Source organism: Copadichromis virginalis, linkage group LG17, assembly GCF_057382275.1.
Source record: "Copadichromis virginalis isolate Kocher_CV1m ecotype Utaka linkage group LG17, C_Virginalis_male_GT1.1, whole genome shotgun sequence".
Classification (NCBI taxonomy): domain Eukaryota; kingdom Metazoa; phylum Chordata; class Actinopteri; order Cichliformes; family Cichlidae; genus Copadichromis; species Copadichromis virginalis.
This window is the reverse complement of record NC_140634.1, coordinates 21,607,036-21,633,170: the sequence shown is the minus strand read 5'-3', so window position 1 is coordinate 21,633,170 and position 26,135 is coordinate 21,607,036. Positions and strand designations below refer to the sequence as shown.

Here is a 26,135-nt window from a genome sequence, read left to right as displayed (position 1 = left end):
TTAAACATATCTCAGATTAACTTTTCTTTTTTTTCATTCTTTCTTTTTTATCAATAAAATTAAATAAAAAATAAAAACACTGTCAAAAAGCCTGCAGTATTTCTTTATTATTCATATTGTTATTGCTTTTAATTGGATCTTTTTCTATCTCTTGATGCAAATTTTGAACTGTCTTTGGTGGGATGTGGACTACCATATAGGAAACGCGTGGTTGATTTTTTTTTTTTTTTTACCTAGTCAGTAACAAACATTAAAATAAACAAAGTAAAAAAACTGATATGGAAGTTGCAAGCGGCCCTGTGATTGATTATTTGATCGATTATTGTGATTAAAACATGTATGACATTCTGATTGGGACTCTGATCAGAGCCCACAGTTTTCCTGGGATTTTCCTGGACACCGTAGGAAGCAGGAACGACCCTGAGCCCTGTGGCTCATGTTGTGTGAGGGCAGTCCTGCAGACTGGGCTCGGCCCCAGCTGCAGCTGCAGCATCCAGCCGGTGAGATCAGATCAGCCCGGCGGGCGGCGCATTGCTGCTACCTGGCTGGGATCCTGCACGGCTTCCCACACACGGAGTTTGAGAAGTGCCCTGGACTTCCTGGTACGGGACCATGGACGCTTTCTGCTCCACTTTGCCCTGAGGTTTGTGACCGAGGAGGAGCTGTCGCGCTGAGAGCAAGGTGAGCCTTTGAGGAGTTAGTTTTGCGCCGGTGCAGCGGGAATTAATTTTGCAGCGGTTGGGAAGTTGTCGAACAGCTCCTGAAAGGCATCTGTCAGTGGACACAGTAGCGATACCGCGGGGCTGAATGACGGCAGCCCGCAAACGGTGGCGTTTGGGAGTGAAGTGGAGCATAGCGCCGGGGCTTTTCTGGACTTCTCCCGGCGCCTGTGTGGGATAATTCGAGTCGTTCTGCGTTTAGAGGGAATGGTTCATTGTGTTTTATTGTGGTAAACTTTGTACTTATTTGTATTCACTGAGGCCTACCTAGCCAAACCCCTCCGGTGTTGAGCTAGCAGAGTAGCAGAAGGCAACTTCCGGTCTCATCCTACAAAATAAAGCTACCGCTGAAAGGGGTGGTTATGCGAGTAAAAGTAGCTGTCGTTGATTATGATTTATTTACATTTACTATATATAGTCATAGAACAACTGTTATCGTTTTGAATATCTTTCCTGCTTCACACGAGCTCACACGTAAAAAAAAAGCGTGGAAAAAAAGCTTAAAAATCACCATTAGTTTTGGATATGAATCCCGCAAATTCCTTTTAACCGCCATGCTTTGAGCTGTACAGTAATTATTTATAATTTCAGTATTTTCGTGGGGTTTTCAGCACATTGTTTTTTATTCGTATGTTAAAATCGCTTTAGTTCCGGTTGGAGTTCAGCTGATTGTTGCTACATTACCTCCCGCAACGGAATCAATATAGACTAAGCACCATTCACTGCTTCTAATTGGCTGTCCACGCGTGCTCTCAGGCTTCTAATTGGCCGTGACGGTGTGTCATTCATTTTGATGACCCCACCCTCCCCTGCGCTCACCGTCAAAGCTGTAAAATCGTTCACTGAATGTGCTTTCCACTGTGTGTGATATCATGGTTTTCACGGGAGAGGAAAGGATAGAAGGGGCCAGTTATGTTGAAGTGAGGTTCGTCAGTTCAGCTAGAAATACGCAAAAAATCGGAAGTAAAGCGAATGTGTTTTCAAATTAAAAGCGAGAGACTTGCCAGTACAACGGTTAAAAGAGCGTATATTCACACCTAGGGATGCACTGATCACTCTTTGTTATTGAAAGCATTATTTATACTGAAAACCAACTAAATAAGCACTGTGGAAATCATGTGTAACGTTGCAATACAGTTGTACTTCTGTATCTTCTGATTCTGGTGTCTTATCTTAAAAAAAGTTTATTAGGAAATTTCTCAAGGTATTTTTCATTCACTGACAGGTACGTAAACTACATGCAGCGTTACTTTCGCATTACCGAAAGAAAAGAAAACTGTTTTACTTTGAAAACAATAGGAGGAAATGATACCTCTGAATGTTGCACACTTGACAGTGGTGTGCTTTTCTATCCCTCCTGTCCCGCTTCAGGATAATGCGGCTTAACTCGGTTGGGAGCTTTACAATTTCAAAACACAAGGCATTTGTAGTGGTGTGCACAAGTGAGGCTGTGCCGTGCACGGTGTTTACATCGAAAACCTTGGAGGTGTTGTCCAGCTGCATCGCTTGACACAAAGCCCCAAGACTGAAAAAAGAAACCGAGGCATAAATCAACTAAAGATTTCTTCCTCGTTATCACAGTTGTCATCTTCACCTTAAACCTGTGATTAAGCTTGTTTGTCCCCTGCAGAGCTGCATTTCCAGTGCTCAGCGTCTGGCTGCCTTTGAGATGAGCAGCATGTCAGGATGTGTCAGGGTCAGACTATGCGCTTTATCAGCTTTTATTTTGAGCCATTGTCGCCACTGCCCTGCTGCTGCTTCTGAGTTGCTTTTCTGGGATCGGTTCTTTCCCAGCTCTGTCAATCAGAGATAGATGTCAGAAAACTAGAAGCAACATTCCTGGGCATGGCAACTCACACTTTCTACTTCTTCTAGGCTCCTACCATAATGCTTATAAAGTAACAGTAAGCACACTGTAGAGTTTCACAAACTTTTAATTTGTCTTGATGTGGTCTGTTTGCTGCACCTCACCTAACAACACTTTTTCATTCTGTTAGCACTTACATGTTTAGGAGATGTTTAATGACCCTCTAAATTGGCTTTTAGTACGAGAAGTCCAGCTATGTGTTTCAGTCTGCATGGGCACAAAAATCAAGCTTGGTTTACTTACTTTTTGTGGATGGGCACACCTTTCCCATTGCCATGGTTTCTTCAGCAGCTGTTCTAATAGATCATCATATAGATATACAGCATATAGATCACCATTTCCATCTAAGAGTTAGACCAAAGAAAAGGAAACTCTGGTCTTGCTTTTTTTGCCATTGGATGACTGCACAGTGTTTTTGTCTGTTGCTATCATGGTGCTTGATTATAGAGAGTCAATCTCAGTGAGACCTAAGATTTCAGTGAGGACATGAGGCCTCTGATGAGGACTATTTCATAGTGAGTAATCCAAGTCACGCTGCAACATATTAAGGACTAACCCTGTGCTGTGGATGGATTATATCAGACCTCCTTTTGGCTGAAGTTGGGTCTGTTTTCAGTGTTTTCTTCCTGCCGTATGATGAATTTATCTTTGTCCATCTGGGACCCTTAACATAAACTTTACTGAGAATAATTTATATCTTTCTTGTACTAGTCTATTAGCCAGGCAGCAAATCGCAACAAGCCAACTAGCCCAGCATCACTTTTTCTTCTTCTTTGCATGTTCCCATTAGTGCTCACCACAGCTGATCATCTGCATCCATCTCACCTAATCCCTACTATCCCTAGCATCCTTCACTACATCCACCCCTCTCTGAAGTCTTCTTCTTTAGCATCCGTTGTCAGATATATCCACTACCCATCCTCTGCACATGTCCAAACCATCTCAGCCTTGCCTCTCTAAATTTGTCTCCAAACCGCTCGACCTGAGCTGTTCATCCTTATTACTTCCTGTGAAAACCTTAGCATCTTCATCTCGGCCTCCTGTCTTTTTGTCAGCGCCACAGTCTTATCTCCACCCACTCCACCCTGCCTTCACTCTCCTCTTCACCTCTCTTGTGCGCCCAACTTAACTAAAGCCTTCCACATGTTTTCCATCAGAGGAGATTTGAATTTATTCAAGAATACTTCAGACAGGGGTTCATCCCACAGAACCTTGTGAATCCTCTGTTTCGTGGATGATATGCTGGGAGAACAGTCACACTGATCATTTTATTGGAGCTGATTGATGGTGTCTCAGCGTTTGTTTGCTTTTTGGAACCGAGGGAGCGTTCGGACTAGGAAAAAGCAAATTACATCATGCTTAACAACCGGATTGACTCGTTGCAGCGTTCCCCAAACCTGGACACCTGTTACAGAGTACTCTTTAAACAGTAGTCTGTACACAGCTGAGCAGTAGGATCAAATAAACTCCCACAGCTCTCAGAGCGCACTGCGCTTATATTGGTGAACCACACAGAAGCGAGAGGAGTCTCAGAAAGAGTCTAACTTGCTCGTCATTCTGCCACGAGGGTGTGAGGTCAGAAGCTGCCAGAAAAAAACTAGAACATAAAATAATTTGACCCAAACTGATGCCATACATCATCCGCTTTGGGCCGTAATCTGGTTGGTATTTTGATGCTTTTATTTCCTATTAGTTTTCACCTTTTTAAGGTATCAGTTTGGTAATATTGAGTTTTATTGAGTTTCATACCATTCTGCTTATTTAAACATTTTGTTATATGTCTATTGTGTTAAGGAATTTCCCAACTCTGGGAGAATAAAAGTATGTCTTATCTTGTAGCCCGAGCTGGGCAGTGTTATGTGAAGACTTCCCCTCAGAAAACAGATTTTGTGACGCAAAGTAGAGGAATTTTAAGCAAGGAGGTGTTTTTTTAGCTTGAGATACTGGTAACAAGGACTACAAAAGCCTGCAGCTAATTTATCATCACACACGACATGTCGCAGCCTCTGCAGTGAACACATATGGATAAGAAATGGATAAGAATAAACAGTCAAATTCCACAGAATGTGAGTATAGTTTGTCAAGCTAGACGGGGTTGATCTTTAAAGTCTTTAGCTGTAAATCCTAACCCGCCAGCTCACCGACCCTCATAAAACTTTCAGAGCAACCTGAACTCTGAGGGAAGCATCACCTGCCCAGCTGATAAGGTTTCAGTTTCTAGCTCGCAGACTCTTCAGCAGGGTAGAAGTTCATTGCTGCACCAGACGGAAGGTCTGATTAATCTTAACGCTGCCCTGTTGCCTGTAAGCCATTGTCAACACTTGACCTTTTACACAAAACCTCACGCTGGTTTTCTACAGAGCTGCTGCACTGTGTGGCATTTTAGAGACCTTCTGCATACGAGGTACCCTTCTAATCTTAGTTGTCTGTATTTTCCCCTCATTTCTTTCACAATCAGACAACAAAAAGAGCACCAAAACATGTTTTTACTCTCGTTACAGAGTTCTAACTGCTACTGTGTCTACAGCTGCTTTGAAGGGAACCTCTTATGCCCTTTTCCAGCTCCACTTTGTTCTTGTACTCTACTAGAGGAATTTTGCATGATTGCAAAACTACTGGGTGACTGTGGCTCAGGAGGTGCAGCAAGTCGTTTAATAATGGGAGGGTTGGTGGTCTACGCATGTTGAAGTGTCTTGGGTCTACCTCCGGGCCTTCTTCTGGTAGGACATGCCTGAAATGCCTTGCCAAGAAGGTGTCCAGGAAGTATGCTAACCAGATCCCCGAACCACCTTAGCTGTGGAGGAGCAGTGGCTCTACTCCGAGTCCCTCTTGAATGTCCCAACTCCTAACCCTGTATCTAAGGGACAGCCCAGCCACCCTTTAAAGCACAGGTGTCGAACTCTAGGCCTCGAGTGCCGGTGTCCTGCAGGTTTTAGATGCGTCCTTGATCCAAACAGCTGATTTAAATGGCTAAATTACCTCCTCAACATGTCTTGAAGTTCTCCAGAGTCCTGGTAATGAACTAATCATGTGATTCAGGTGCTGACCCAGGGTGATATCGAAAACCTGCAGGACACCGGCCCTCGAGGCCTGGAGTTCGACAGCCCTGCTTTAAAGGAACTCCTTTTCTTTGCTTGTATTCGTGACCTCATTCTTTCAATCACTACCCGAGCTCATGACCATAGGTGAGGGTAGATTGACTGGTAAATAAGCCATCTCTTCACCACAAACATGGTCGATTCTTGCCTCACTCGTGAACAAAATCAGAGATTTGGTGATTATGCTTCATCTTGCAGATATTGTGTTAAGCTAAATGATGACTAAAACAACATCAGCGGCGGTCAACACAGAAGCACCTTGTTCTCTGATCTACAGCTTGTTAATACAAGACTTTCCAGAAGAATATCTTTATTCATAGACTCTGCTAGAGAAGAGCATTTGGTTCAGAACTGGTCAAAATATGCTGCTGCAATTAGTTTAGGTTAAGAATTATCTGCTGTTATCTTGCTGACAAATATCCAGGGCAGTTTAGCACCCATATTCTGGAGCAAAGTTTATTATATTTTCCTCAGTCTAACCATAATCTCCATATTGGTCCAAATAAATAAATATGCTGCCAGGGACTGAGTTGGAGGCTGCTGTTGGATGTGTGGCTCAGAGACAGGAAATGGAAAAGCGTGGGGTCAACAAGCACAAATTAGTTCATCTCCTTCTTTTCTACCTCTGTAAGAGCATCTGCAGTGCCTCTTCAGAAACAATTGAAAACATTGTGTGTTTGTGCGTGCGTGCGCGTGTGTGTGTGTGTGTTTTCCTGTTGAAAGGGCAGTGTATTTACCAGCCTGCGTGGCGTCAGGTGGCTCCACAAACTTGAGAAGGTTTTGTCCAACTGAAACTCTGTAACATAGCAGCAGAGCCTTTAGCAGGCCTGTGCCTCTCGGCCACATGCAGCACGTCTCTGTGTGTTTGCAGTTTTAAAGCCGACCCTTACCATGTTTCTCCCGCTGTGTGGGTGTGGTTGTGCAAACAGGTAGCCGAGAGAAAAGAGTTGGGCTACATTTGAAGGCTGTATTTAAGTTTCCTCCTTTTATGCTGCTTGAGTATTGCCCTAAGTTTTATGACTTTTTATTGAAGTATTGCATCTCAAATAGTCAGAGTATTGTACAGTAAATCTGACGGCCAAGGGAAACATGATTATAGTGATGGTTTCATGACAATTATCATTTATGTTTATTGTTAAATGATCCCACAATTAATTCATCTTATTAAACCAATTAATCTCAGGATATTAAATTTACCACCATTTTTTAAAAACAAATAGTTTTCATATTTTTTTCTCTGTTCATCAATTTGTTGATTGTTTTCATTTACTGAGAAATGGATTCAATCTCAGTTTTTACTGACAGTTCAGTAAGCAGATCAATTTCTCTCTCTCTGTAAAGGTAACACTATGCCAGCGGTCACTTAGATTAGGTTAGCAAAGAGACTGGCAGCAGCTAGCCTGACTCCATCCAAAGGGGACAAGGTCTGCTAAACGGTGCCACTAAACTTCATTAATTATCATATTTATCTCCCTTTTTAATCCCTGCAAAAGCACAGTGTGATGTGTGAAGAGATGTTGTGGTTTGATAGGTGCTGGTAAGTGCCTTTTATTTTCTTTGGAAAGAGCCAGGCTCAGCTTTTAAGCTAACTGGGTGATTTATCCTTTCATTTAACAGGGAGGAAGACAAGTACTGCAAATCTGCCACACTATTAAAACCACCGGAGTAATATTGTGTACCCACCTGGGAATGGACCAGGACCTTAGAGTTTATAGTGTGATGATTTGAGATGGAGGGTCTTTGGAAGTTGAGCATGCTCAGTTGGACTAGGATCTGGGCTCAATACCTTGAGCTTTGTGTCACGTTCCAGCTGAGAAGTTTTGTGTTGTGGCAAGAGGGGAGGCTGTAGCCATTGGGGAGTGACATTTTTATGAGGGGTGTGCTCAAGATAAATTAAATAACAAAGATCATCACAGATGTAGATCATAGATATGTGTATGTATGATGTAGCTAGCTCAGGAGTGGGCAACTCCAGGCCTCGAGGGCCGGTGTCTTGCAGGTTTTAGATGTGTCCTTGATCCGACACAGCTGATTCAAATGGCTAAATGACCTCAACATGTCCTGAAGTTCTCCAGAGGCTTGGTAACGAACTAATCATGTGATTCAGGTGTGTTGACCCAGGGTGATATCTAAACCCTGCAGGACACCGGCCCTCGAGGCCTGGAGTTGCCCACCCCTGAGCTAGATCATAAACTGTACAGACGCATTGGTGAGATTCAGATATCTGCTAAAACAATATAGCCCTCCAAAATGGAACCACAGACTTCTTCAGCTGATTGTCCCTTACGAATCAGCCGTTACAGTGCTGTAAGAGGCACAAACGGCACAAACCCACAAGCACCAGTCAGCTACAACTCACAGGAAATGTCACATAAAAGCCACAACAGTTTGTGTTGTAATTTAGTGGATATTTTAACATGGGGGTCTATGGGGATTGACTTGATTCTGGAGACAGCCTCAAGTGGCCTTTAACTGCAGTTTCACAGCCCCAGAGGATTGCTGCTTGGTGTTTCTTTGCACTTAAAGTTTAAGACGGGCAGTCTTCTTCACTTCACCTGTCACCTGTTTTGATGTCGGCTGATTCACATATCAGCTGAATTTTGATAAGGCTTTCTGAACACAGCAGAGCTGAATTCGACTTACTTGGCACACCAGGCGGCTCACCCACACACAGGTTTCCAACATTCCCTCACTGCTATTCAGGCCTTGGCAACCGAGCTGCTGCTGCTCGTCTTTATTGGCCACCGATCCCTGCTGGCTCAGCCCACTGCACTCTCCTCCTTTTGGAGCCCAGCTTCAGAGCAGCAAAACACAACATACCAGCAGATGCTGAGCTGCCCTCTGGCCTGTGTGCATGTGTGTGCGCGTATGTGTGTGTGTGGGGAGAAGAAAACGACATTGGCTAACCTGATGTCCAGCAAACACACCAGTGTTGGCAGTGTGGGATTATGAAGGCCGAGACGGCTCGTTTTGGACTCCGTTTGCCGCCAGCCGCTTGTTCTCTGCAGTGTTGGTTTGGATTGTTTTCATGTCAGTAGGTTTTTAATTCACTTCAGAGATGCCTAACCACTGTGAGACTGCACAGTTACTCTTTAACACATCATAACAGCAGTTACACATCCTTCACAGCTGCTGGCCTGCTGAGTTTATAACAGAGAACAGAAGAGGTCTTGTTTCTTGGCTGGCATGGTGGTTTGAGTGCTTTTGTGTGCAGTTTTTATTAAATTTGGAAAGTCGGAGCAGTTTAGAATAAAAGTATCTCATTTTCAGCTGTGAGAGTCGAAAAGTCCCGCACTGAACAACTGCACGACTTGTTATTTCAGCTCTGATAAACCCAGCACTGCATGTACTCAGCTCCAGACGGCACACAGACACAGTTAGCAAGTAGCTGTTGGAACCAGTTAAGCATATAAAAAAACATATAAAAGCAAAGTGGAGGGAGGAGGAGGGTGAATATTGGACTTCCTTCTCTCATTTGCTTGCTATCAAGGTGTCTATGCAAACTTTTAAAAGTTTTAAATGGAAGGAGATGTGCTCACATATGCTTTTCTAAAGTAGCACAAAAATAAATGTAGGTTTTATTTGATTGAGTGAGCCTCATACAAAAGACATCTGCATCGGTGATAATTGGGCCTTAAGGCAATGGTTAATTTTATTGTAGGGTAGTGGAATCATATTAGGTTTAAAAATGTCTTTCTTAGTCTGTATTTGAGGGTTTTAATATCCTTGTGTTCACGTCAAGTGCCACACATGTAGTTTATTAACACACATACACGTTTTGGTCGTCGCCAGAAACTTACCTGCTCATGCAAATGCTGGCCAGCTAGCTTGAATAGTAAGTTTCCTTCATAATTTATTGTAATATAATATCAGATGCTAATGTTGGCTTCAAACTACATTTTAAAATCTGAGGAGCCGACTTCTTTACCCACCTCCACGTATAAAGCCGTATTCTTAGTGTTTTAACTTGGTGTTCACTTATTTAATAGTCCTGACACTTTCATTAACATTAATTAGTGTGATTAATTAACTACACTGCTGCTACTCTCTTTCTCTATGTGACCCCTTTAGAGTGTCTTTGGTGCATCCCCACATCGAATGAGACAAAGACATCCACGTGTCACTGACAGCAGCCGTGCACTTAAGTATACAGAATTTTAAGGTTTAGCGTAATGTAAAAGGGAAGAGTTATAAAACAATTCAGCATCCGGCAGAGATGTTATGAAGCTGGCCTGAAAGACCGAAAGCGTTTCTTCTATCAGGCTGTAAACATGTTTTTGTCGGCTGTAAATTTGGTCTTTTAAACATGGCAGTCTTTGGGGATTGACTCACTTTAGGAGCCGGCCTCATGTGGACTTAAGAGGAACTGCAGTTTCTGGCAGTGATTGAATAATCAGTAAGTTGCTTCTGCATTAGGTTTAATAATCTGGCAACTAAAGTGGTGGAAACAGCAGCACCACATTTGCTACATCCTGCTGCTTTGTAATCAGTTTTTAAATGTGTAATCAAATCACTTCAGTTGAGCTCATCGGGGCACAAACATTGCCTAAACAAACCCGACCTTGTGACCTCTGGATGGTGCTTGGTATCACTGAATCAGCCCACAGTCCTCTGTGACTGTGTTTGATTAGCTCCATGCAGTGCAGCTCTGTTTGCTCAGTGCTGATAACTAGCAGAGGTGAACATATGGTGGCTCTAATCCCATGTCAAAGCCTCAGAGCTAAGACTGTCTGTCTGAAACCCTGTGAGATCTCACTTCCTCTCTGGCACTCTTGCAGATTCACCACCCCCCTAAAATGGCTGGAGGGTGACATGTTTGTAGTTTAAACTCTTGCTGAAACCTTTAAATGTTGCTGCATTGACGTGCATCAGGTCCTCACATGTATTTTTTCTGAAACATCTGACGTACCAGCAGCATCTGTCACCTGTTTTCCAATGTGTTGGCTGCTTCTGTATTTACTGTGCATCCAGTGTAAGTGGTAGATATTGGAAAATGACATGGTGCACAGTCTGCAGAGTGGTATTTTAATATGGATGGCTGTTTATAATACCTCTGCACTGGTGGAAGGCGTGCCTGGAGGGGTTTTATTGCCAGGCTGAGATGGCGCTAAGGTCACGGGCGCCCCATCTTTGGCGCGAACATCTTCAAATTTGGCCAGGTTTTCACTTGCACTTAAGGGGTTACATAAATAGATTAAATAGTGACAGGACCAGTTGTTATTAATCTCTGGCTTCTTCCACAGCGTGTCTTCGTCCTGTGTCCTTCCCCTCACTCCCAGCCAGTTACGGCAGTTGGCTGCCTCTCCTGTTAAAAGGGAGTTATTCCTTCCCACTGTTGCTAAGTGCTTGCTCATTGAGATTTGTCTGATTGTTGGGGTGTTCTATCTATTATTCTGGGATCTTTACCTTATAGTATTAAGCAGCTTGAGGTGACGGTTGTTGTGGTTTTGAGTTATATAAATAACATTGTTTCAATTTATTTTCAATTAGTTAGGGATAAAAAACTGGATATGAGAATCCTTCAAAGTGTCTGGCGAACTCAAGTCATTCAAGAAGGGACCAGAGTCAGAACCAGCTGAGGAACTGGAGGATTGGGAGAGGGATTCCTGGAAAGTGCAACCCCAGTGACCTGGTGACCCAGACTGGATACATGGTTATGGATGGGTGGGCGGTCAAATATGAAATCTAGACAGACATGGATGTACACTGTAACTGGTGGATAGTAAACTCGGTGTCTGTGATAACGATGCTTAAGAGCCCGTCTTTACTATGAATGCATCTGCAGGGTTTGCTGCTGTGCTGCTTAATTGCAGATCCCTCTGCTGCTGAACTGTTCTGCTGACCTGTGCTGCTTTTCTCGAGGATATTGGATCCTCCACGTCTGCAGCACTTCTGCTCACACCAACATTTTAAACCGGGGGAGGGGACTTCATTTCTCCATCATCTGCACCCCCCCCCCCCCCCCCTCCTTTCCTGCCTGATACTCCCTCCACTGCCTGCAGGCATCTGCAGAGTGATCAAATTACCCGTTATTACCGCGTGGTGCCATCACATTACTGTTATTTAGCCCAATGACCGGCCTGGACTGATCGACACTCTCACACACATGTACACAAAACCAAAGCCGTTAACTGACCCACACCGGTGAAAATGTTAACGACCAGCTCCCACACCTAAAATCAATCACATATGTGTATATTGGATTGATTGGAGGCAGAATATGTCAGTTTGTTTATATTATATTTATATTCGTTTTATTTCTTTAGCAGTTGGAGCCCCTTTAAAGTTACTGTTTTGATTATGAAATCCTAAGACAAAGATAATCAGTGTTTCAAATCCTAAACACAAACATTTGTTGCTGGGAAGACTGTAAACCCCACTCTGATGAAGGTGCTGTGTTTTTTGGCTACATTAGGGTAGCAAATGGGGAGACATTTGGAGGAAACTCCAAAGGAGGTCTAGGGTCTCAGTAAAGATGGGGAAAGGGACCTGCAAATTGAATGAAGAGAGTTCAGGTGGTTCAGGTGTTTAACAACAATGTCTCCTGGGCGCCTCCAGGGTGTCTTGTTTCAGGCACCTCTAACTGGGAGGAGATCCCAGGCAGACCCAGGATATGATGAAGATTTTATGTCAAGCCACTTGGCTTGGGAATGCCTCACTGTGTCACCCTAGTAGAGCCGAAATAGGTGGCCACGGAGAGCGAGGTGTGGGCATCTCTGCTTAGACTGCTGTCCCTCCAGCTTGGACCTGGATATTAACTGGTTAAGTCTTATATTTTAAAAACAAATGGTTGTGTCCTGGCCAAATATTTGTGTCGTGGTACAATCCGATAGTTATTTTTATTACTTTTATCACCAGGAAAAACACCTGTTAGCCCATAGTAACTGTTATCCTCACTTTACCTGCTTTGCTGTGTGTAAAGAAGCTGCCTGAGCTCTTCCTGTCCAACACAGAGAGCGGAAGGCAGGACAGGAGGGAGCATGACCAGGAAAATAACAACAGATCAGTTCAAAGAAAAATCCCAACACTTCCAAACCACAGATATGGATATAAATCGAGGGTGTAGCTCCTGTACAGGCCACTGTTGGGTTTAGACTCTTTATTTCGAAGCCTTTTTGTGGTCATATTTGCAGTTTTCTTCTTGGTAAATTCTCAAATGTAATATTACTCCTGACTGATGTTTTTGTCTTTTCCTCCCCTTCAGGTCATGAGTGCCTTTAAGAAAGACCCAGCTGAGAATAGCCTCACCTGTTCAAAGCCACGCCCTACTTGGGCCTCGCCCTGCCCCCCACCGCTGGACTCCCACCATGAGTAAGTTCCAGCCAGTTGTTTATTATCGATCGGCTGCTTGTTTGCTCACCCTTTCACTTTCGTTGCTGTGTTATTATTTTATTTATTTATTTTACTTTTCTAATGCTGGATTGGTGGCTTTAGAGTTTGACATCATGAACACCAGTTAGAGACAATCAAGTGGGAGAATTTACAGGCCTTCATGGTCAGGATAGTTTTCATATGAAGATGCGATGTGTAGGACTTTTTCTATCCGTGATGCTAGAAGCACAGAGGAGCAAGTGCTGCAACCCTAGCCACCTCATTCCTCATCAGTCACTCTGCAAAGCATGATGGGAGGGCGACTGGAGCGGGAGGGGGAGTCAACTCAATGCACAGTGTGTGCGCGTGTGTGCGTGCGTGTGCGCTGTTCTGCTGTGTGGTCATGTGACTGCAATGGCTCGGCCCCACATGTCAGCTCAGTGTGAGTCATCCAGCGAGTACAGGATTTTCTGTTAATATGTTCCTACCTGTACGCACGCACACACGTGCTCATACGGTGCACCGTATATACACAGCTGATCACTGTCACACAGAATGTAGTTTGTCTTCTGCTGGACATACGTGATGCATGATACAGATGAAAGACAAATAGACTCCAGAGTAGAGACTTTGAGTGACAAAAGTTGGCAATTGACCCGCTTTATCTCCCATTTTGGTAGTCGAATTGAAGCGCTTTTGTGTATCGATACAGGGACGTCAAATATTGATATTTTAATAAATACTCTTATAATACAACGATAAAGACGACTTCTCTTCTGCACCACTATCCTGAGATAATGTCCAAGCGAACTTGGATCAGATCAACTCAGCTGAAAAACCACAATGACTAATGACACAGTTAATTGCAGTGTTGTCTGAAACAGTATGTAATTGCCAATTTGACTACATTTAGTCAGACAGCAACATTTATGGCAGGTTTTAGTGACAGTATTGGTGACAATATAATTTTGCAGCATAAAAATAACTAATGAGATGATTTTATCTTATTGGCTAAAAACAGATATTGAAAATCTATCTAGATACCCACCTGTTGTTCAAATGTTGTGTTTGTCAGGGGCAACCGATAAGAAGAAACCTTAAAGGAAGGGAAGGGGAGCTAAAACAGCTTGTTTCATACAGAGTATCTGTACTGAAGTCCAGTATGAGATAAATGAGGATTACTTTGAACTGTGGATCATGCAAAGCTACTCTGGTAGAGGTGCTGTTGATTTGGGAAGAATGGACATTTATTAAAAGGATTTTGGTGCTTTGGAAACTCTTATCATAACAGTTTGCAGCATGAATATGATAGCAGATGTCTACAGTGGTTTACTCAAGTTCATTTAACGGAGCTACAGCTGCTTCAAAGGCTCACTGCTGAATCTTATCTTGATTTACTGCCTGCAGCTAAACGTGTGAGATGTTAAGAAAGGAACGGTTTATTTATTCACTCCAGCAACAATAGATTTATTTGCTCTTTGATATCAGGTCACTGCATTTACAGCGCTGCCCTCTCCGACCTTTTCTTCTTTGCCGTTTAGCTCACATTACAGATAGGGGATTGAACGGGAGCCAGCAGCATCTGCTGCTGCCAGCAGTCGCTCTGCACTCTCCAGCGTTTCTCCACGCAGAGCCACAAGGCCGAATATTTGTGTACCAGCAAGCTGGGAGTGGGTTACCAGGGCAACCCAGCACATGTGAGGCATGTACTGGAAGCCGATTGGATTAGACAGACACTTCTGAAGGGGGGGGGTGCTAAGAGATTTAACCTGATTACTGATTTTTTTTCTCCTCTGCACACACACTCAAAGAGGTGGCGTGTGTGTCAGGAGTGTTTGGATGGCTGATGTGATTTATTGTGAGTGATGTGAATAAAGGGAGTCTTGACTGATGAGCTAAGTCTTGTGCGGTGGAAAAGGTAACCGGCACCTTGGAGGTTTACGCGACTTTGTGTGTGTGTTGTTTTTTGTTTTTTTTTTTAATTGATGTGTGTTAGTGTGTAATGCAAAGGTCATGGGAACAATACATTTTAATGTTGTAATATGTTGTCATCTAAGAGAATTGATGCAGATCTGAAAAGAACTCGTGCCACTTGGGCCAAGGTTAAATTGTATATAACTCAGATACAGGTTTGCATGGATCATAGCAGACTAAACCTTATTGATACAGACAGCTGATGTCAAAAATTCAGCATTCACCTCACTAATGATTACAAAAATAACTAGAAACTAGTGAAAAAAATGCCAATTACCCACATAAATCACCATAATTGTGGACGCTTTTTTGGGAGTTTGTTATACCATTTCCTGGGGGGCAGATAAAATGTGCACGTCTACCCTGACTGCACAAGGAGTTTATTTCTGATTGGATCACTTCCCTCCTTTCTACACAAATGAAGTTCTAATTGGATGTCGTCTCTCTTGTCTTTTATGTCATTTTTATTCATTGATCAAAGTGTCGATAGATTTCATCATAGTTTTTGTCCCCGTGCATTCGTTTTTATTTAGTTATCGATCTGTACACAGAATTTAACCTAATTTCAACCATTCACCAATTGAAATTCGAGCATTTTCTATTGAATAGAGGTCTCTAACATGTCTAGTACACAACTGTTAAGGCTAAAAACTACCACATCTTCAAAAACACAGCATTTGATCAACATTTTATTTAGCTGTGAAATGGCTGGTATCAGAGACATCAACTCCAGATACAGAGATGACATGGATATCTAGTTTTAAAAAATCTTAAACATGTTTATGTCGTTAATATTTGTATATCTAGATGTAATCTGTGCTACTGTCGCGTTGCGTGTTGCATGGTGAGCTTATCTGCACGAGTCTCTAATAACTTCATCATCCAGTCCTCTGCATTATTGTCTTTCTGTCTTGCAGATTTTTCTAGACCCTTCTTTGACTCCACTTTTTTTAAAAAACATATTTTCAACAGCCTTTCAGGAACTTTTTTCTTTTTTTTTTTGGTTATTGTAAATGTGGACTTTTTGTTTGGATTTGGCATAAAACCTCCCAAAAACTCAAGTTTAACCAAGAGCCAACCTGAATATACGAAACCACCCACCGGCCTGTTGCAGCCTTAAAACAGTATCAGTGTTAAATAAACAATTTAAAAAAGTTGTTAAAAAAAAAGTTAATATCTAACCTTTGTGATGGGATCTCGCTCAAAGGCAGAAAACACAGCAGATGAACAAAGTTGGTGTTTTTTGTTGTCTTAATGGGGCCCGAATGAGCAGCCGGCACGCTGGGAGAAAGTCTTTTATGTGTTTTCATTATTCATCTCAACCTTTGATAGAGTCACTCTCTCGCCTGGAGGTGGTTGGTGATGTTGATATCCTGGGCTAATTACCTTAATTACCCCCCTATAACACACAGAGCCACCGGCCTTGGCAGGGCGGGGTTAGCCTCCTCTAACAAGTCTCTTCCTCAACCAGGAAGGCTGACTCACTCCAGATGGAAGAAACGGGGACACAATAGCAAGGCTCATCTTTCAACTGCTATAAATGGATTAGACGCTGGATGAGGCTAGGGCTGCCACGATTAGTCGACTACTCACGATTACGTTGACTATCAAAATCGTCTAATTTAATAGTCGACGCGTCGTTTGAAGCTTTGTAAGATCCCAAAAGACGCAGGAATAAGTAGTAGGATTTAAGAGTGTAATAACGGGCCGAAACTCGATAGCTAGCCGGGGGCAAGGCTCACTAGAGCCTGCGAGAACACCGGACTTTATTTATTTTTAGTTAGCATATACCTTAAACACTTAAAGCTGTAAGCTAGTGATAGTTATAAAAGAGCAGACGCATGCTGGTGCAGTAAGCTGTATGTTTTATGTCCAATGGATGCATGATCTGATTAGTCGACTAATCGCAAAAATAATCGGTGACTAGTCGACTATCAAAATAATCGTTTGTGGCAGCCCTAGATGCAGCATCACTGCGGGTGCTGCCTTCTCAGGGTTCTCACAGGAGGCCGGTGGGAGGTTAACTAAGGACCACTGGGTACCCTGGACAGGGTTCAAGCTGTTCACCAAAGGGTCAAAGGAAGTTTTTGTGGTTGTTCATTTTAGATTTTTAGACTATTATGTACGGAAATATAATTGAGTTTGTGTTTCGCAGGTGTGAGAGGGATCTGAATCACCAAGTGGAACTAAAAGCGATATTTTTAGGAAAGGGAAAAAAAAGACCAGGGTCTTGAAATGTCACCACAGGTTGAGCTTTATTTACTCGTAGTCTCTGTGTGTTCATTGTTACACAACACATTTCATTCTGCGCCTTTATTAGATTTCTGTGGTCATCTGCTCTGTATAGCACATGCCTTCAGAGCCGGTGTGATACAACAAATAATACGATCTGTGAACAGAAGAAGCTGTTTGGTGATATAGCACAGAGTCATTATATCTGGAAATAATACACTGCAGCTCTGTCTGTAGCACAATAACTTCCAGCCCTTCCCTGCAGACCAGTAGGAAATGGATTCCCAGCAGAGTGATAACAGTGGAAGGAGAGGAGATTGATGACAAATGAGGAACAGACGTACAAGCTGTGCGATGTTTTATTGCTGTTGTATAAACAGCACAGTTAGTTAAAGGAGGATAATGGCTGTACAGGAGTTTCTATCAGCAGCAACAGTTTGGTGTGTCTACATAAAAACACTTAATAAGCTCCTATTTGTTCTGTTTTGTTAAAGCTTTACTTGTGATTTAATGTATAGCAGGTTGGCTGTTTTATCATAATCTGAATATCCATTAGAGTTATTGAAATGCTTTGCTGTGAAATATTTACAGAGCTCTCATTAAGAAATCTGTAACTAACTGCATGGATGTCAGTAATATTAATGTATGATATGTCTTGTTTTTGTGGTTCTTTTTTAGAAAGATAGATCTTAATTTCTGAATTAGGAACTGTAGCTGGGAGATAATGCAGTGAAAGTAAATGTGATTCTTAAGGAAACATCTCATTTATCTGTCATGCATCTCTGCTCCTGTTCATTTTAAACACTTGTGGAAACAGCAGTTGTTTTTTGGAGAGGTGGAATTTTCCTTTCAGCACCACATGTTTTGCTAATTCCTGATATATCACATGACCTTATGCTTTCAAGTGCGGTGGTTTCACAAACAGACCAGCAGCCACCCAAGATGATCATCGCAGTGGCTACTGGTCTGTTTGTGAATATGCTAACTCTCCCGAACTCCGAAAGAAGCATTTAGATGTAATGCAAGTCTGACTTTCTAACATATGACCGCACATGCGGGATGAGAGTTTGAGGGCAGACATGGACCGTTAACGCCAATCTGTTCACCTGTCCTTCGCCCACACACAGATGTGTACCTTCATCTCTCCCTGTCAGGAGAAGCCTGATGTCATCGCGTGGCGTGCTGGGCCCACAGTGTGTCTGGGCGTGGCGCAGGATAATTATCTTCTTCGTCAAAGCCTCATCTGGTCTCCATCTGCTGGACTCGGAAAGCTTAACCACAGAGCACACAGGGAAACGGTGTTTACACTCACTGCCCTGCTAGACCTGCAGCTTCTATTAAAACTCAAGTCGGTTTGCAGGTTTTTTCCAGCTTTACCCCAACAGTATCACATGTTAACACCTGGCTGCAGCTCCACAAATATACAGCCTTTCTATAGATAGCATCAGTGAAGTTCTGTTGGAAATATTTGTCTGAGCACCCACATGTTGGGTATAGCTCTTGAGGGAAGGGAGAGTGTTATTAACTCCACCATAATTTCCAAGCCTGGGAACTTCGTGAACATAAGCGTGCAGTCCCCACTATGATGCTAATCATGTCGGGTACGTGTCAGCTAATAGCGCTCGTGTCTCCCCGCTGTGCTTGTCATTCTTAGCTTGACACATTCAGATCCAAATAGCTCTTAGCGGGCGTTCAGAGGCAGAATAGAACTGTGTCAAAGCACTGCTTTAAACGAGGCGTGTTAGTTACTATACTTTGAGATTAGGACCATCATGTTGAGATGCCGTGAATGGCAGTGAAGTTCAGAACCTGTGCTGAACACTGCAAAGATTATGATCATAACCAAAGCCAAACAATGAGGAACTGAGTTTACAAAAAAAAAGCAGACAAATGAAGCCGAGGCTAAAAACCAGAGTTCCTGGAGAGGCTGATGAGACACCTAGACTCCCATTTTAAATTCTGAACTATACAATAAAATACAGATGCTTATAGCCTGGAGCAAAAAGCTTGTGTCTCTGGTGAGCCACTTCTGATGCAAGTTAAATCCCTGTTTTATGTTTATGGTATGTCTGTTAGTAATTAGTATCCTTGTCGTAACTGATCAGTTAGGGCTTTATCTTTTCCTCCATTTATGGTGATGACAGCCATCGATGCTAAAATCAAGGCTTTAGAACAGGGCGTCATAAATAAATGGCTATGTGAAGCTGTGATATACAGTTTATAATGGTACAACAAGCAGTGAGCCAGGCTGACCACAGTGGTCTCATTAAAAGCTAAAGCTAAATCAGATGGTTTGTACTTTGGGTATTTGGCTTATATGCAGAGTTATTATAGTTTTGATTGCAAAATCTTTATTTCACATCTAGTTTTAGTTAGTTTAGCTTAGTTCGCTATAATAAACCATCTTATTTGCTAGTTTATTATAGTAGTTGTAGTTGTAGTACAGTTAAGTTGCAGCCAGCAGCTTGTTAGCTTAGCGTAAAGTTTCAAAGACTAGAACCTGAGAATTTATTCCAGTCGCTCTGACAAAATTACAAACAAAAAACGGGGTTTCTCACTGACTGTGGTTTAGTTAAGTACTTAAAAGATCTGAAGGATTTCTAAAGCAGCAGAGCTGTTATTGCTGCAGGCTGTTTCTTAACGTCTGAGCTATTGCACAAATCTAAGTTTTGTCCGGTCCTATGTTCCCTTTTTTTCCTTTTCTTTTGCTTGGTTTGTGTTGGTTTAGCTGATGACACCACATCCCTGAAAACACTCGGAGGCAGCATTTGTTCTTGTGTTCATTGTGTTTTTCCCGTTAAGCTCTTAAGCCCTGAAGTGATGATGACACGTCTCCTGGTGTGAAATGTGTCCTCTTACTTTACAGCAGCTCCAGATAGTTGAAGCGTCTGTGCCCAAAGAATGACTCGAAGCTAATTATTGGCGAGATTGGAATTTGTTTGCGTTGGAAAAGCACCTTAGAAAGCAGGGCCGTTTCGGTTTATTGTTGTTACGCAGGTCGGGTAGGTTTATTAGCCCGCTGTACTTCCTCTACTTCAAGGACCTGTTGCCTCAAGCATGCTGTGCATTTGAACTTGTACAGAGTCTAGGGATTAGGATTAGTCCAGATTTTATAACGGATGACATACTGTTTTCATTAATGCTGCTGTGGCACATCTAAGGGCTCCCACAGAAAGGAAGTGAGGCATGCGCCCCTAGCGTGGCATTAACGCTGCAGATGTGATTAATTTTCTCTGCAGCAGCAAAATGATCATCAAATCTGTGATGTTTACTCCCCAAATGCTACTTGTTGTTGTTTTTGCACAGACTCTTCTGTTTCTGTTCTTTTCTCTCTTTTTTTTTTTTTAAACTTGCAGTTAAATTTGTTTTGCTGTCTGCTTTATTGGCTTAACACAGAGATTCAACCAAAGCAGAAGCTGGGAAAATGAAAGCCATTCGCTTCAGAGCAGAAACCATAAAATAGGAATTGATTATTTGTCTTCACAGCGTTGCTTCCCATTCTTATGTGTTGTGATAGCAGCAACCAAAACAGTTGCAATTTGAACAAATTTGTACTTTGAAGGACTTTGTTCATTATTTATAGCTCATTATTTCTGTTCAGTTCAGTTCAGTACACCTTGCTAGTATCAGATTTGACCTTATTTTGCCTTCACAGCTACAGTGGGGCAAAAAAGTATTTAGTCAGCCACCGATTGTGCAAGTTCCCCCACTTAAAATGATGACAGAGGTCAGTAATTTGCACCAGAGGTACACTTCAACTGTGAGAGACAGAATGTGAAAAAAAAATCCATGAATCCACATGGTAGGATTTGTAAAGAATTTATTCGTAAATTAGGGTGGAAAATAAGTATTTGGTCACCTCAAACAAGGAAAATCTCTGGCTCTCACAGACCTGTAACGTCTTCTGTAAGAAGCTTTTCTGTCCCCCACTCGTTACCTGTATGAATGGCACCTGTTTGACCTCAACCCCATAGAAAATCTGTGGTGGGAGTTGAAAGTCCGTGTTGCTCGGCGACAGCCCCAAAACATCACTGCTCTCGAGAAGATCTGCATGGAGGAATGGGCCAAAATACCAGCTACTGTGTGTGCAAACCTGGTAAAGACCAATAGTAAACGTTTGACTTCTGTTATTGCCAACAAAGGTTATGTTACAAAGTATTGAGTTGTATTTTTGTTACTGACCTCTGTCATCATTTTAGGTGGGGGAACTTGCACAATCGGTGGCTGGCTAAATACTTTTTTGCCCCACTGTAATTTAAGTCTTCATAGCATAAATTTAACAAACATTCCTCATAGATTTTGGTCAATATTAACATGACAGCATCACACGGTTGCTGCAGATATGTCGGCTGCACATCCAATCTCCCATTTCTCTGCATCCCAAATGTGCTCTACTGGACTGAGGTTTGTGACTGTGGATGCTATTTGAGTCCAGTGAACTCATTGCCATGTTTAATAAACCAGCTGGAGATGATTTGAGCTTTGCAACATTCTGCATTATTTTGCTAGAAGCAGCAATCCAAAGATGAACACTGTAGTTATAAACAAATTGACGACGTGGTCAGTAACAATACTGAGCGATGCTCAGGTGGTGCCGCCAACATTGGTACAACAATTCTAAATGCGCATTCTATGTCATCCTTGTCACTATCAAGTTATTTACCATATAACCACTTTCTTAAAATTTTTTTATTGATGGTACTTGGGACGACTCAGAGTCATCACAATCACTTCCCTAGATAATCAAAGATCAGTCAGTTTTAGGAAGTTGTGTAGTTTTCCTATTAGGACATCAGGAGAGATTCATGTTGTTCTGGTGTTTGAATCCATTTTGCCCTTGTGTTTGATGTAGTCTCTAAGTTTCAAGTCATACTACAATATTTTGGAAAGTATTTCAAGTCTGCGTTTGAAGACCTGGGAAACTTTTGATGTGTGAGTCACCAGTCTAGATTCATTACAGGACTAAGATTCCTGAAATATTTTGGATTCACTTGTAAATTTAGCCGGGGTGTAATTTCAGCAAATACAGGGGTGAAGGTGGAAAAGTAATCTTCCCCCAATCCTCCTCCTCTTTTCTCTCTCCTTTCCACCACTGCACATGGTCTGCTGCCATGTTTTATTTTATGTCTTGCCCGTGTGTCCTCTATGACGCTCAGTGGCCAGCCGCTCTCTCTGTCTTTTCCTGCAGTTGTGAAAGATGCTTGGCTGCCGTGTTTGTGGTCACAGAGTTTGTGTGTGTGTGTGTTGGGGTTGGTTGGTGGTGGTGGTGGGGGGGTGTTACAGGAAGGAAGCTTTGCTGGAATATGATTACATCTTCCAGTAAACAAGGCAGCAGGAGGAAATGGATCCAAAGACCCTATCCTCAGGGCATCACGGTGCAGATACTAAAGCTGGAGAGAGAGATTTAATGGGTAATATAAAGTTACCAAGCGAGCACATGTGCCCTGGTACATGGCTTTGAGAATCAGACCTGACCAGTTATTGGTTTCTTTCTAGCCAAATCTTTTCTTACCAAGATGCTGACTCCATTGGTAGGTGCAAGCTCTCACAGCTCCACAGAATTTGGCTTCTTTTTCCTTTCATTCTTTTTTTTTTTTTTTTTTTTTTTTACTTTTACATCTTATTGTTTCTGTATATACATGGGGATTGAAGGTTCATCCAGTTACCTGTTAAGTAGTCTTTGAAAGTGCCTGTGCTTTTTAAACCTGGTATGTTAGGTAAACACTGTCTACAGTGCTTCTTCATATTATTGATTATTATTACATCAGTCTCCTCGCCGCACCTTGCTGTGATGTCTGGCTTTTTTCAGATTAATGATAATGAATGAATGATAAAAAATCTGTGTGCATTAAAGTAAACCTGTTGATTGTAGCAGCTTCTGTGATTCAGTGTTAAAATAATCCTTCTTTCACAGCTCATCCTCTGACTGAAACAAGCCATTTTTAGCTCAAGAGGACTTTGTTCTGATTGGCTGCCCCTCAGAAACATAAGGTTTTGACAGCAATTGGGCGGGGCTTGTGCGCTCACAGAGATTACTTGTACATGTCCTGACCTCACAGCATTACTAGCCCTGTTCCAGCATTGTAGCAGTATGTTTACCATAGGAAATAAGGAAAAGCGTAATAGGTGCCCTGCTTTCACGTATAAAATGCAAGTTTCCTTCATGGACAATGACATGAACTCCATAACTTCCTGAAACCCACTCGGCTTCCTGAAAATCAGTCTGTCAGAAATAATTAAATGATCCTGTTGTAGTTGGTATGAACTTACAGAATCATTCCAGCTTTCTTACATTTATGTATGTGTACAGTTCAGGGCTGCAGAGGGAAACATGTTTTCTGTAACAACTGCCTTTATTTCCCATGATGCCTTTTGTGGAATGAGTAGTCACTCTGTCATCCACTGGAGCAGCCCTTAGCCTTTTTATTAGTTTTTATTTAATTAATCTATGTATTGAGCCTCCACAGAGGTGCAACTGCTTCTATGATATGTGTGTATATATATATATATATATATATATATATATATATATATATATATATATATATATTATTTTATATCCTGGAAACTTTGATAAAAAAGATGCACTAAAATAGTTTCAATTTTTCTTGGACACTTAGATTTATTGGTTTAATTCTATTCCTTTATATCTGGAGAAAGATGGAGCAAATGCCTGACTTTTATGCAGCAGTTGGATGGCGACTTGTTGTTGCTGAAATTGTTGATGGGTTTAATTTCCTGCTTATGTAAACATGAGATCCCTGATGAGGGACAGCCTCTCGGTGCTGCTGTGGTTGTCATTGTATTTTTCCACAATCTTGTTTCAGCTCTTAACACGCTTCTTCAGTCTGTGTATTTTTATCCCGGTTGATACAGTGATGGTTACTTCAGTTTATTATTTATTATTATTTGTTTTATTGTTTATTTTGTCAGGAAACCTGCATAAAATTATAAATATAAAAAAAGGAAAAATAACTAGCTGATAGCTAATTTCCATCTGGAGCCTCTGGGCAGGTAATCATACTATTGAACAAGCTATAAAATACAAATACATGTCTGAAATAATAGATACAAGTTGTGAAATACAATCAAATGTGCAGAGAAAACCTAAAAACCCTCCAGGCACACGAAGCACACTGTGAAACCTGTGTAAATGGCCAGGTGTTCCCATCAAAATATGAAGCTAATCAAAAGAAAAGGGTCAGATAAATGCTGGATTTGATTAATGTGGACATAAATAACACCAACAGTCACCTCAGGGTGCTTTACATTAAAAGACCCTACACTATTTGAGCAAGCACTTGGTGACAGTGGGAAGGAAAAACTATTTTAACAGGAAGAACGAGGCTTAGGGAGGGGCAGCCATCTGCCACAACCTGTTGGGGGGGTCATAGGTGGAAGAGGTGCTGATAAGCACAGGAAACCTGGAACCAAAGTAACTGAAAGCTATCCAAGCCAATGGGAGCTCCTTCGAAGTTAAAGAGAGCGGGAAGGAAAGACACACAATTTCAAGCAGAGATTTCCCTTGAGATGGACCTGTTTCATACCTTTGTCATCGCTCCTTTAATCCTTCATTCTACAAAATGAAATGCTTACAACGCTTTTGAATGCTGAAGCTTTTATTTGTCTCACACTGGGTTGGCCTATAAAACATCAGATGTAGTCAGGAGACAAATGGATAAAATGGACTTGTTATAGACAAGTCGTCCTGCAGCAGAGGTTATAAGACCGAGTCAGGTTGTCTTGGTTGAAGCATATTTTGTGTGCTGGGCAGTCAGTTTGGGGGTGGGTGTTTAAAAAGCCCCGAGGCAGTCATAACTAGCCTCTCAGAGCTGCCAAATTAGCACTTCCAGTTGGTTATTTCATTGCTGCTTGGCAATTTTTTCCCCCTGTACTGTTGCACTTTTATCAAGTTTTCCAGCAGCATTATTTAGCTGCTTTGGGGGTTTTTTCCTGATGGGGGACAAAAAAACAGTTGACTACATTTTTGATCATACCCTCGAGACTAGGGATGGGTACCGGTGTCTGGTGCCATGATGGCACCGGTTCTGACATAAACGGTAGTAACCAGACCGAAAAGCAGCGCACATTTCGGTGCTTTATTTCGGTGCTTTTTTTTCCTGAGCTGTGATACACTTCCAGCCAATCATTTTACGTTTCCGAGGATAGTAGGCGGGGCCAGGTACGTACGTTCTGTTAGAGCAGAGCTACAGATTAAAAATGTCCAAGGCGAAGCGGTCAAAAGTCTGGCTGTACTTCACAGCAAAATATGCAAACTCAGCAGCCTGCAACAAGTGCTTTAAGCTGATACTGTGATACTGTCAAAGGAGGTAACACCTCGAATCCGATGAAACACCTGGCGACGCATAGCATTTTTTTTAAAAGCCCAGAAATGCGCTGTATTTGATAGCTTGCTGCGAGACCTCACACCGAGCACATCTACTGCGGGTGGGTTGCCTGTTATGCAACATCCCCCAAAAACACGAAGAGGAGAGTCCTGGCCCCTAGCCCTGCCAGTGTAGCAGAAATGATGACTGATGATGATGCAGCAGCAGCCGTTCTTCTCTGCGTGAGTAGCTTAATGTTGTTCGTGTGTAATTTACGTTGAGTAGGCTAACCACGTTATTACATTAATGCATGTAAGGTGAACTAGCAAACATCATCATAGCTACATGCGGCTGTCTTGTTTGATGGCAGATACTCCCTTCACCCTGGCCAAAAAGGCTAAAATGACCAAAGAAAAAGTGGAAAACAGTTAAACATGAGAGGTTTAGGACAAAGTTTGTGTTTTTTCCATTGTTTAAGCACTGCTTCCAGCCAAGAGTGATGCCATATATGCCCCATAGCTGCAGAAAAGGCTAACATTGTTATCTTTTTACAAAAAGCAGCTGAACATGAGAGGTTTTTGGACCAATTTTGTGTTCTCCATTCTTT

The 26,135-nt window shown here is 42.2% G+C and overlaps 1 protein-coding gene across 1 annotated transcript in view; it reads left to right on the top strand.

Moving 5' to 3' along the window:
- The first annotated feature begins 432 nt into the window (after window positions 1-432).
- The window catches only part of usp6nl (USP6 N-terminal like), a 102,180-nt gene continuing 76,477 nt past the window's right edge, over window positions 433-26,135 (top strand). Inside the window, exons 1-2 of the mRNA XM_085437466.1 lie at window positions 433-681; window positions 12,889-12,995. Of these exons, the coding sequence (XP_085293592.1) occupies window positions 12,992-12,995 (4 nt within the window). The 5' untranslated portion in view covers window positions 433-681; window positions 12,889-12,991. The remainder of the gene's footprint in view (window positions 682-12,888; window positions 12,996-26,135) is intronic.